Consider the following 12956-nt stretch of genomic DNA (forward strand, 5'->3'; position numbering starts at 1 on the left):
ACTGATACTGATATTGAAGACAGTGGTTACGACACTCCAATCAAACACGGCTCATCTACCATGGTTCCATTCTCTACCAACGCGCGTTATCGTATCAATACAATCAATGGCCTTGGGAAAGAGGTGTTACCCTTCGCAGTGGGTCTGATGCCCGTTCAGCAATTTTTGGACGAATTCTTTCCAAGCAGCCAATTACTGGATCACGGATATACTCCTCTCACTAACCAGCCATTAGAACGTTTCGAGCAAACCATTTAGTGCACTAGTGAGGTTCCAGCATACCGTAAATTTGTATGTACCCCCCATGATATTATTGATATCCCTTATCAACTAATTTAAATTCTTTTACTAGGTGCACACCATGAGCGCATTCAACTTCGACTTATCCTTTGTCGATGTCTCTTCCAAGGGGGATATATACAACTGCAAATCGATAAAATATGACATCAAGCCCGATGTTTGCATATACCCGTCGAACATCAAGACCCCCGACAGGTGTGATGTGACACAAGCTGAGATGATGATAGAGTTCAAATGGAACAGGGGCGATGACCCATTCTCTACATTGTCCAGTGCTTCCTCGTTTATTATGTCTTCTCAACAAGCAAGAGACACGATGGGCCAAATCACTGCATACGCCTCTGCTCAGCTAGGTGCTCAGTGGCGCACTCACACTTACCAGATCCTCATCATCAAGAACTATGCTCGCCTGATAAGGTGGGATTACGAGGGATTCATTGTCACTGAGCCTATCTTCTATCGAGAGTCTCCTGCCCTTATCGATTTCTTCCGACGCTACAATGTTGCACCTCATGCAATGCGCGGCCATGACGAAACTGTTTCCTGCGTTACATCACATTACCTGCGTCTCATAACCACCGTCAGGCAGAAGCTCGGTTTACCATCGAATGCCTGAATCTTTCAGATCACAATGAAAGATGCAGACGGCTCAGACTTAACGTACTTAGTCCCTGCTCCGGTTGCAACAGGACTCTCCCCCATAGGGCGCAATACACGTGGATTCTCTGCATACAATACCAAGGGAGATTGTGTTGTGTTCTTGAAGGACACATGGCGTGTCCTTTTGCCAGACATCATTCCAGAAGGGGATGTATACAAGTGTCTGAATGAGAAGCACGTTCAACACGTTGCAACGTGCCTAGCCTCTGGTAATGTTTTGGGTGGCTTGAACGCACATACCACCCAAACCGGTTGCTTTAAGGATGCGCCATGGGCCCGTCATACAGGAGCTATCCTTATAGCTCATGTTCACTATCGCCTCGTTCTTAATATTGTTGCTACCCCAATCACATCCTTCCTCAGTTCTCGCCAAGTCGTTGAAGTAGTGCGAGATGCTTTAATAGGTATGTGATTCTCTCCATTCTCGGGCGATGGCCATCTTATTTACTATTATCTCTAGCTCATCAGGATGCATATGAGGATTGTGACATCTTACATTGTGACCTCAGTGTAGGTAATATCATGGTGCATGAGAATGAAGGTATTCTCATAGACTGGGATCTCGCTAAATCGACTCGGGACTCGGGGCCAAGACAAATTACTAGAACTGTATGTACATTTCACTTCGGTGATGGTCATGACTCATGAACCCTAATGACGGTTGATAGGGGACATGGCAGTTCATGTCTGCTCGCCTTGTTGCCGACATGAACACACCTCACGACTTCCAGGACAACATGGAGTCAACGCTATACATGATCTTATGGATCATCTTCATCTTCACGGTATCTTGTATCAGTGATGCTGAGCGATCGCACTTCTTGCACACAACCCTGGACCCTGAGCAAGTTCAGGGTTCGGGGGGTTCCGGGAAGGCAAACTTCCTGCAATCGAAGTCTTCTATTACATCAACAACCCCTCTTTTCAAGGGTCGCCCGGCTCTTGACACCCTCGTGCAGCAATTGCAAAAGACGTTCTCAGCAAGATACATCCCCTCAACAAAAGAAGCAGAGGAAAACGTCAGACTTGCGAAGCTTCGTCTGCATAACCCGATAGTCGAGATGGCATTGCAGGACAACTTGGTCGTGATAAAGCTAGATGGCCTTGAGGCCATGAAATCGCACGAGGGCATCATTAATATCTTCAATACTCACCTTAATTGGGAGGAAGGGTGGCTTGATGCTGATTCTCCTGATCTGCAGTGCATCCTTGTGGAGGACCACAAGGAACTCAAGGAATTTTACATGGCGAAGACTAATTGGTGGCTTCGGTCTGACTTACGTCCTGTCAGCAAGAGGAAGCGGAATGACGATGATTCTGAAGATGAATGACTTGTCAATCTCCTGCAAGTTGCGAGTTGCAACTGTGCCTGAGATTTATTCTCACTGGGATCACTTATGTTTTTTTGCTGTGCCGTGTATCCTTTGCTCTCGTCTTTATTGTTGTCTCATGTATTACTTTCCTAAGGTTGTTTCATGGAATCTTATGTGTTATTACTCATGGAAGGCGCCCACTTACAGTCTGCTTAGTCTTGATATGCGATACCTGATGATTCGATCACAATTGGCCTTGCTAACAATATCTCACAACACGATCTTTTTCTATCTTACTACACTTATACTTATATTTCACAGCAGTCTGTCCTCGAGGCTGCCCAGAACCAACTTTGCCAAGCCCTGGCCCCTGGAACCCTGACTCCCTGACTAGTGGCTAACATTCAAATGTGAGGGTGAGTTCGTGTCAACTCAAAGTTCAAAGTTCATCGACTAACTTAATGTCGAGGAAGCTCAAACGACCACCCCCTGCATCTGAGGAACTTGCACCAAGCCTAACTGATGACAATACAGAACTAGGGTGCAGCCGTAGAGTTCCTCGGCCGAAGATTGCTGCAGATGGGTCTGTTGTTGGTGCTCCTCGTCGTAATCCCCGCAAAGATCCTCAACAGGCTCGCCTCCTCGACACAGCCACACCTGTACATGCTCTTGAACCCATCGTAGAGAACCTTGAGCCTGTCCTCGAACCTGTCCTTGATACCGTCGTTATACCAGCCAAGCTGAACGACCCAAAACCTCTAACCACACGTGCACCAGCACCTGCTACACCACAGCTGGCGTGTGCGCATCCTGTTGTGAGGAAGAGAACTCGCCAAGTCAGACAAGATTCGCTTTCTCTAGCGCCACCAGAGACCTTAAGCAAATAAGACTTTCAACCATCGACCGATGATGATGCCGAGGACAACAATATTTCTTCAAGCTCTGAATCCTTTGACGGCTCTGACAAGTCAGACCTTGAAGAATTGGAGGTCACAGAGCCATCTGGGGGAGGACGGCTTCCAAGAAAGTCTAGAGGCACACCTGATATCAATCATTTTTTCAAATGTACTTCTGAAAAGCAGATGTGCAGGTTGTGCATGTAAGTATTCTTTGCCTTTCTGATAATGACATTGACACTATCCTTCAGGAAGAAAAAGAAGATACCTCAGAAGAGCTACAGTTATGGCCCGAGGACATCGACCAGTGTTCTCAGAGGCCACCTTGATGCTCTCCACTCAAAAGCATACCTTCGGTTCTGTGCCAAGCATCAGCTTGAGAACCAAATTACGCGCACAAGGACCCAGGCTGGAACTACCAGTGGTACCAATGCCCAAACAACAGAATCCTCTCAGTTGGACCCATCCATCAATGATTTCAATCATCAAGAATTCCATGCCCGTCTCATTCGTTTTATAGTTGCAGATGATCAAGTAAGTGTCTACATTTTGTAATATTTCATTATGTTGATTGCATCCAATGTAGTCTATTAACATCGTTGAGTGTGCCAAATTTCGACAACTCCTACTCTTGTTGCGCAAGGACTTGAAAGAATGTGACATCCCCAAGCGAACAAAGACAAGAGAACTTATCATTGTAGCGTGGAAGAAGTATTTCGATGTTCTGAAGAATGATCTAAAGGTATGTGTCTCTTCTACCAAACCTCCCGAGTCCCGAGTCCTACTGATCTATCATATGTAGGCTGCACTAGGCAAGATCTCAGTAACAACAGATCTGTGGTCGGACAAACATCGACGCCCATACCTGTGTTTGACTGCACATTGGATCACACGTGAGGTGTCCCGCCTCGTTCTGAAAGCTGCTTTGATCGCTTTCCATCGTGTGCAGGGGCGTCATACCGGAGAAAACTTGGCTAATATTATTGTCTGCTTGCTTGATAGGGCCGAAATCACAGCCAGGGTATGCATCCTTGATGTATTAGACATTCCTGCTGACTTCCTCTCAGATTGGGCACTTCACCATGGATAACGCTGATAACAATGATACCATGATGACCCATCTTGAGGTCTTGCTAGAAGAACGTGATGTCTCTTTTGATGCTCTCTCCTGCAGAATTCGTTGTTTCCCTCACATCCTTAACCTCTGTGTTGGCCATGTCATCAAGAGTCTTATGAACTTGGATCTGACCGAAGATGATGATTGGATCACTACGCTTCCCCAGAACCTTTCCGAGTCACACACTTATGAGGAAGCCCTCGAACATGATCCTATTGCACTTGGTCACAATATTGTCCAAGTGCTTTGTGCATCTGGTATGCGCAGAGATGCCTTCGAGGCTATCATCGTGGAAGGCAATGAGCAGTCATGGTGGACATACATGACAAAGGAGGGATGGACGGAGTCATGCGAACTTTCTGTTCTGCAGTTGCTTCAGGATTCGAGAACACGTTGGGACTCCGTTTACTTTATGGTACGACGCCTCCGATATCTACAGCAGGTAATGTGTTGGAATGTTTTTGTTATCATCAACTCAACCCATCATTAGCCTATCGATTACTTTCTTGAGCGCCCTAATAACAAGGAGTTATGAAGGCACAAACTCTCGACAACAGAGTGGCTTGTACTTCGTGATTGCGAAGTTATGCTGATGGTAAGCTCTATCGAATGAACTGAATGGTTAATAGTGATGCGCAATACATTTTACATCCAGGTTCCTCATATCGCACTTCAGTCCATGTCGTCAGAATGATTGCCAGTCTTATGCGGCACCATCATCATCTTCGAACAATTCATTGCGAAGTGGAAGTCTCTTCAGAATAGCCAACCCCGTCTGAAGCCATTCTTGGACATCGGGTTACAATGGGCTCAGAAGTATTATGATCATATGCAATCAGACGCGTATATCATAGCAATGGGTATGTGATTTTTACTTTGTCTTCCTTACTCTTATAATTAATGCATTTCATTAGTTCTCAACCCGGCATATCGCATGAGTTGGATCAAGAAACATTGGTCGCGTGAGGGATCTGACAAAGCAATACAAGTAATCAAATCAAAGGTATTTCGAGCACATCTGACCTGGTGTTGTTTCTAACGCCCTGCAGATGCATGATAGCACGCCCCGCTCCAGGGGACAGGAATATCGTCCAAAGTCACCTGTCAAGGTCGTCGCAAGGGCCCGCAAGCCTTTGTCATTGTTTGAGACCATCGGGGAAGAATACGGACTTGAGGATGACATGCTTGTATGTAATCTTCACAGTGGAGAGGACAAAACTGTCAATCAGGAATTCGACATATATTTCAATGGAACAACATCACCAATCGGCACTGATATATTGCAATTTTGGCTGGTATGTTGTCACTTGGAGAGCTATTTATCTTACAGTATTAATTTATACATATCTCTTATAGATGAACGAGTTCACATTTCCAATTCTTTTCTCGATTGCCATGGATTACCTTCCTATACAGGCTTCTGCGGTTCCGTCTGAACGCATATTCTCTTCCAGTGGAGAGACCGACACAAACAAGCGCAACCACATCAACCCTGCACTTATGGAGGCTCTTCAAATGCTAAAGTTTTTCTACAAGAAGTCTCGCCTTAATTTTACAGAGGGATTAGTACTTGACGAGCAAGCATTCGAGGAAGCTGACACTGACATGGACTTGCTCTCTGTACTCATGGAAGTACAGGGAAAAGATAGCGTCAAGAAGTTGGACAATCTTTTCCATCTCTTGGCGAAGGATGACGAAGACGATGCTCTCGATCAGAATGTCATTGAGTCGTCTGAAGGCAGCAACCCCAAGGATGAGTGTTGATTAGGTATCTCGTTATATCTGACAATCTACTATTTATTTCAGACTGGACTGCGCTGGATCCATTATTGATGATCTACGTTGTACCTACTAGTACTACTGCAGTGCTACCTAGTACCTACTCATGTTTTGAAGTTCGAAATTTATTCTGGCCTTGTTACAAGCCTACAGTGATCACACTATGACGAACACATGATTCTATTCTCTCCAGCATTCGCTGAAAGCCGAAAGACCTCGTCAACTACTGTGCTATTAGGGATGAAAGCTCCAAACACACCTCTATCTTTCTCAAAGCCCAACATTGTAGCCAAGGGAGCAGGATTAGAGCCTTTTCGGATCGATGGGAGGTTCAGGCTGGGTGCAGAAATCGGGTCTGGATCACATGGTGAGTCCTGCTTGTTGTACGGGTAATATAATTTGATTCAAGTGTTATAGGTCGCGTGTTCATCGCCAAGGATATTTTTACTGGCCAAAAGGTCATAGCAAAGCTAGAACGTTCAAAACCAAGAACACTAGAGCAGGAGTATGCCGCGTACTTGGCTCTTGCTGGTGGAAACAGTATTCCGCATATTCACTGGTTCGGATCAGACTCTGGACATCACACAATTATAATGGAATGCCTTGGTCCCTCGCTCGAGATGTATTTCAATGCCTGCAACAAAAGATTGGACTTACAGATGGTAATTTCATTTGCAAAGCAGCTGGTGCATAGGCAACTTTACTGGTCTATAGTATTTGGTATCCGCAGCTAACTTGAAAATATAATAGATTTCGTGCATTGAGTATATTCACTTGCATGATTACATCCATCGTGATATTAAACCCTCCAATATCGTTCTTGGCAGAGAAATGGATGAGGTTGAGAGCATCAAGCTTTATATCATCGACTTCAGCGTTGCGCAACTGTTCTGTGACTTGAATCGTCGTCACATACAATTCAAAAACGACCAACACTTTGTTGGAAATCTACAATTCGCATCCATCAATGCTCATTGAGGTGTGGAGCAGAGTCGGCGCGATGATATCGAGTCACTCGCTTATGTTCTTGTGTATTTGATACATGGTGATCTCCCTTGGGCTCCACTCGATTCAGAAGATGCGTACCCCTGCGACAGTTCAAGTTGTATTTTGCAGTCGAAAATCCAGACCTCTCCCAAAACACTCTGTTTTGGACTTCCCTCAGGATTCGCCACCATGCTCACTTATGCTCGTGGTCTTCAGTTCAGTGAGAAACCAGATTATCCCTACCTTCGTCAACTTCTGTAGAGTCCTTATCTTTTTGTATGCATTCAAGACTCAAGAGCTCCCTTTCCACTCTCCGTGTTTGTCTTGACAGAATTTGTTTGCTTATTTCTGTAATTTTACTACTCAGATTTGGCTTCCCTAATACTCGGGTCACGCTGCTTCCTGCCCAACCTGTAGATAGCCGCTTGCAAGCCACTTTGGAACCGAGCTGGCACTTAGCCGTGGTTCTACCGGTTCGGCTAGCCGTTTATAGGATAAGCTGTGGCTTATTAAGCCGAGCTGCAGCTGCGGCAACACTAATTGCTGCATGACTGCACTACCTGTAGGTCTGATATCAGACAGTTCAGTAGGGGACAGGAACATCAGCAGAAATGTAGGTTTCCTGATGTGGGGATATACTACTATATAAAACATTATATATAATGAATGGTGTACAATGGATACGGGTGGGCCAGAATGCATGTACCCACATGACACGGATGGGCTGAGGCCAGGTAACAGAGAGGAATGGGCCGGATATATGGGTTGGCCGGATGAATGGGTACCCAGAGCAAACGGGTGGGCCGAGGCCTGTCACCAGAGAGGAATGGGCCGGATACACGGGTTGGCCAGACAGATGTGTGTACCCAGGGCAAACAGGTGGGCTGAGGACATAGTGGGTGGGCCAGATAGTATACGGGTTGGCCGGGTTGTGCCAGATAGACAGGTTGGCCAGATGAATGGGTACCCAGGGGATATAGTATAGACATTGGCATAGAAATGTACAATATAAAATAGTATGCATGACAGGTGCAATTTACAAGGAAGCAACTAAGTCAGAAGAATCCTATGAAACCAGACATCCGGTCAATGCCATCATCCACTAAGTCCATCACCGGGTGGATTGATCTCACAAGTGTATCATCTGGTACATCCAATGTTATCTGGTCATCTGACATGCCAATTGTCCAGTGCATCTTGAATGCATTCACCGGTCGATCTAATACATTGATACAAAGAACTAAGAAAAAAATGAATCATGTATGCTAGTATTACTTGGGCCCATCCTCAGACAAGTTCTTCACATGCCTAGCACTAACTGACCGACCTTTCAGGCGTGATTGAGGTGCAAATAATCGCTGTGGCAAGGGAGCCAATACAGACTGACCATCCTCAGGTACATTTGGTGACCTGGTGACCAACATGCGAATGGTGCTGGTGGAAGGCATGGATTCCATTGGGACTGTGTGAGTTGGCACCGGCAGTGCCACAGCCAGCTGAATGGGTAAACTGGATGCCCTGATGGTGGGGGCCGGATTGATTGTGGAGGTAGAGCTGGATGTGGGCGCTTGTTCACGCCTTGTGACTGGCGAGCCATCTCCAGTGGGGCAGGCACCAGTCAAGAACACATCCAGAGTAAAGATATTATTGGTAACAGCACGACCTAATGCACTGATGGAACCAAACTCGGGGAATATGGGGGTACCGGGGATGACAATGGGTGGTGGATTGAATGTGGGTAGAGTTGTGACCAATGATGCAGCAGCCCTGTGGTTGTCCCTCAAGTACCTCACCATTTCACCCACCTGGAAAGTCAACTGATCTACCAGTCCCTTCTGGAGGCCAAATTGTTCTATATAGTTAGCACACAGCTCATCGATGCGACGAGACAGATCATTGTGAATGGCATCATCATGTGTGCGTAGCTCCTCCATATCAATCTGAATTTGGGCCAGCATGGTCTCAATCTCCGCATTACTTAGATGATGGGGAGGCTGATGAGACTGAATGGGCATGGAAGTGGTGGCAGGGGAGGGGGGCCTTTGAGTGCTAGCCGGATAGATAGGAGTGTACTGGACCTCATCCGGTGTCTCCTCAAATGGTGTGGGAGGTAGGACACTGTCATCCATGGTTTCAATGTAATGGTTCTTGGGGAAATTGTCATTGGATAGCACTGGGGCGGCGCTTGGCACGGTAGGAGCATCATTGAGCATCTCGACATCAGCATCAGGTCCCTCTGGGATAGGACTAGGCTGCTGAGTATCTATGACAAAGAATGACTTAGTAGGGACACAACCAGACATGACAGACTTGCCTTTGCGTTGCCTAGACTGCTTAGCCTGCTTTGCTACTCTGGTAGCCTTCGAGTGAGTGGTGATGGGTGCGACCAGTGGTATGGGCATGGTGATTGCAGGCGCGTCCAGTTGCGTTGGCCAGATGCATTTCATCCTCCACCGGTTGCAACGCGCACAAGTATGAGCAACCAGGCCCTTTTTGGTGAGCCAGCTGTGACATTCTATGTCCATTGCAATGCATCTCGTACACGGTCAAAGAGATGAACCGATGGGTTGCTGTGAAGGATGAGTATGAGCTGTCCGGATGGTAATGACAGGATGTCTCACTGGCTGTGGATGCTTCCCCTTCTTGTCCTTGTCTGTTCCTACATGCCGGGTATCTGACATAGACTATTGTGCAATATTACATTGGTGGCACTGACTAGCGTTGCAATGAGATAGACCTACTGGTTTCGTGTCTTTGACCCGGTCAAGATGTGGCTGCAACCGGATCAGGGATGCACCAATAGGTAGAAGCAATACCCACCTTTCGTTTGTCATCAATAGACTCCACATCTTCCTCCGGCTGGTATTCTGCATGGTCAGCACCCTTGTTTCTGGTATTGGAAGGTGGCATCGGCTGAGTCCGGATGTTGACAACCGGTATTTTCTGTGAAAATTTTAGGTTTGTCTGAAATTACATAAATGAACATACCTGTTTGAGCGGATTTTGTGTCAGTTGCCATGGCTGCGTAGGATCGTTAGGCATGTGAAAGATACGAAAAGAGACTTACCTTGACTTCCGGAACACGAGTGGCATCTTTCATCGTTATTTCCTGGGTATTGTCATCCGATGATGGTAACTTCACTCTTGCCTTTCCTTTGCCCTTTACCTGATCATGTCCTTTTTCAATGTGAACTCCATCACTATCAGTGTCGGTGTCACTCAAGATTCGCTTGGACTTGACTATTTTCCTTGCCCTCTTGACCGGACGTGGGGGGCTGACGCTAAATTGTCGTTTGCGATGTTTTGATGAGCCGGAAATTGCACCACCAGAGATCTTGATGACAATACTGGGAACCGGCAAAGTGGCGATTGGAGGTGCTGAGGTTTGTGCTGGTGCTGGTGCACTTGAGCCTGCCGGTTGAGGTACAGAGGATGGGCCTGCCAGTATAGGTGCAGAGGATGAGCCTGCCAGTGCAGGAGCAGAGGATGAGCCAGCAGGAATGGTGACAGTAGGCGACAGACCGAGTGTCTTTGAGTATAAGGGATGACCCTGGCAAATGTCCTCATTGATCTCGACCTGACTCCAATCCGGCACTTGCACCAGTTGTGCAGTGCCCCTTTGAGCGCGATGGACCTCAGCTGCCATTGACAGCAGGCGAAGGGGGATGTAGGTGGCAAGTGTGAGGTGGGAACGGACTGCATTGTTCTATAACATAATTAATATCACAACATATGGCAGAATATAAAACATACCAATTGAAAAGCAATGGTGCAGCTCAATCTCATTTTATCTTCTTCTGACTGTGAGCAGAGCACCTGTTCAACCAACTCATTCAACGTGTCCAGAAGAACAATGAGTGCCTGGTTCGCTGTGGCAGCAGCAGCAGAGGTAATGGGGTTGTACAACATGTTTTCAATAAGACGATGGCAGCAGCTGGTTGGCTTGGAAAAGAGAACCAGGAGGGAATGGCGAATACTGGAAAATTTCACTAATACCGGATCTCTGGGCCATCTTGGAGATTGCTGGATATGTGGTCAATACACCAGATCGATATGCCGAATGAATTTGATGGCTATGAAAACTTGCCGTGTGTTATCATTATCAAATTCCGAAGTAAGTATCCGGTCACAGGCTATGGAAGCACAAATGCATTATTCCAGTCATCACATACAATAGATTTAGACCTTATATTCTGTAGAATTCAACCCAAGCCGGAAAAAGATATCATCCTCCAGAGATGAGACCGACCAAATTACAATCAAGCCGGAAGAAGATATCATCCTTACATATGACTCTGGATAACTTGCAATTGTCTCACGATGTCAAAGGTACACAACCCACCACTTTCAGAACCTGAAAGGCACTGAACATTCAGTGGTAGTGTTTGACATTTTGGAGCTGCAAGGTAAAGGGCAGATCTACAGTAACCCTTGGATGAATTGCACTAGCATGGGGGAATGTGAGTGTTGTGTTGTGCTGCTACACAGGACTAACAATTGAAATTGTCTGAAGACTCAGATGTCTTGTCAGCTCATGACCAGTGGAAGGATGGGAGACAATTGAAGATGCTAGAGCACATGGAATGTGTCTGGTCGGGAGGCATCGTGTTTGCCCAGATGTCAGGTCAACCGGAAACTGACATATTGGATATGGGATTCCCTCCTCGATCAAACATTGACCGGTTATCAACTCCCTCATCCATATCAGTATTGGACATGGGATTTCAACCAGCTGGTGAGTTAGATCCCCACCATGCACCTGACACCATGAACGGCTCTTCAAACACGGCAGTCGTTTGTCCGGCCAGTACCTCAGGTATGTCAACAAAATATGTGGAGGACAATTATATATATTTTTAATGCAGGGATTGATATGTCCATTGAAAACAACCCTCTCGACATGGGTTTCGGTTCACTTCTGGCAGAAGATGAGAAGATCCGGTTCATGATGTTCCGGCTGGGTCATGTAGGTCTTGTCATTGTGTTGTGTCACACTGTTCAATGCAACTTTAGTGGACATGCAACTGGACCAGATTCATTTGAACATGGGCTTTCAGACAGATCCAGCATCCTGTCACTCATGTATGTGTCATTCATATATTTTGTTCCATTCTCACATGTCAATCCAGTGGACATTGAACCGGATGATCGCCCTTTGGATATGGGATTCGACACACTTTAACCAGATGAGCATCCTTTGGATATGGGATTCAACACACTCCAACCGGACGATCGCCCCTTGGATCCAGGATTCAATGAACTCCAACCGGATGGGCACCCTTTGGATATGGGATTCAGTGCACTCCATCCGGTACATCCGGATCAGTCAAGTACATCTTCTCATTGTAGTGCCTTACCTTGTTGATTGTGAATCCAGTGGATATTGAACGTGATCAGAAGCCTCTGGACATGGGCTTTGGGACAGCTCTGGCATCTGATGTCATGGACCACCCATGTAGGTTTTGATGCTTACATTTTATTGTATAACATTGTTCACTCTTAATTAAGCGCATAGTAAGGAAGACATGCCTTTGGACATTACAATCGCCACACCGGATCCGGTACATGGTCTTCCGGATCCGTCATGTAGGTCTCCTATACCATCAAACATCAGTGTTATTCATCAGTATTTAGTTGCCGATGGTGAACCAGAATCCATTGGATTTGTGATTCAGCGTACTGTAGGTGATTTACGTTTGGCGATACACTGGTTGGAGATGGACAGGGCCCACAGTACAATGGCACCAGAAGAAGCATCTGTCAGCTAAAAAGTTCTTCAGTCTGCCCATGAGTTATTGCTGGCATTTCAACTTATATCAATATACCGACTGTCAACATGATGTATATATATATACGCTTGATACTCTTTACCCTTGTATAGTACATTCTATTGATCCTGATAAT

At 46.1% G+C, this 12956-nt stretch overlaps 3 protein-coding genes across 3 annotated transcripts; 2 read left to right on the forward strand and 1 right to left on the reverse strand.

The window, feature by feature from the left end:
* Nucleotides 1-361: 361 nt before the first annotated feature.
* HD556DRAFT_1451147 (uncharacterized protein) lies at nucleotides 362-2291 on the forward strand (the record flags this gene model as incomplete). Its single annotated transcript, XM_041307893.1, has 4 exons — nucleotides 362-880; nucleotides 926-1364; nucleotides 1421-1569; nucleotides 1629-2291. The coding sequence occupies 4 exons, from the start codon at nucleotides 362-364 to the stop codon at nucleotides 2289-2291; spliced, it is 1770 nt and encodes a 589-aa protein (XP_041152471.1).
* A 5816-nt stretch (nucleotides 2292-8107) lies between these two features.
* On the reverse strand, nucleotides 8108-10961 carry HD556DRAFT_1314598 (uncharacterized protein; the record flags this gene model as incomplete). Its single annotated transcript, XM_041300965.1, has 8 exons — nucleotides 8108-8271; nucleotides 8440-9567; nucleotides 9613-9736; nucleotides 9794-9826; nucleotides 9873-9995; nucleotides 10041-10073; nucleotides 10120-10758; nucleotides 10806-10961. 8 exons carry the CDS (start codon nucleotides 10959-10961, stop codon nucleotides 8108-8110), a joined length of 2400 nt encoding a protein of 799 aa, XP_041152472.1.
* A 380-nt stretch (nucleotides 10962-11341) lies between these two features.
* On the forward strand, nucleotides 11342-12820 carry HD556DRAFT_1451151 (uncharacterized protein; the record flags this gene model as incomplete). Its single annotated transcript, XM_041307894.1, has 9 exons — nucleotides 11342-11381; nucleotides 11435-11512; nucleotides 11566-11868; nucleotides 11918-12018; nucleotides 12114-12134; nucleotides 12182-12377; nucleotides 12430-12507; nucleotides 12561-12638; nucleotides 12687-12820. The coding sequence occupies 9 exons, from the start codon at nucleotides 11342-11344 to the stop codon at nucleotides 12818-12820; spliced, it is 1029 nt and encodes a 342-aa protein (XP_041152473.1).
* Between the last annotated feature and the right edge of the window lie 136 nt (nucleotides 12821-12956).

Source organism: Suillus plorans, assembly GCF_016647745.1.
Source record: "Suillus plorans strain S12 chromosome Unknown HD556scaffold_122, whole genome shotgun sequence".
Taxonomy (NCBI): domain Eukaryota; kingdom Fungi; phylum Basidiomycota; class Agaricomycetes; order Boletales; family Suillaceae; genus Suillus; species Suillus plorans.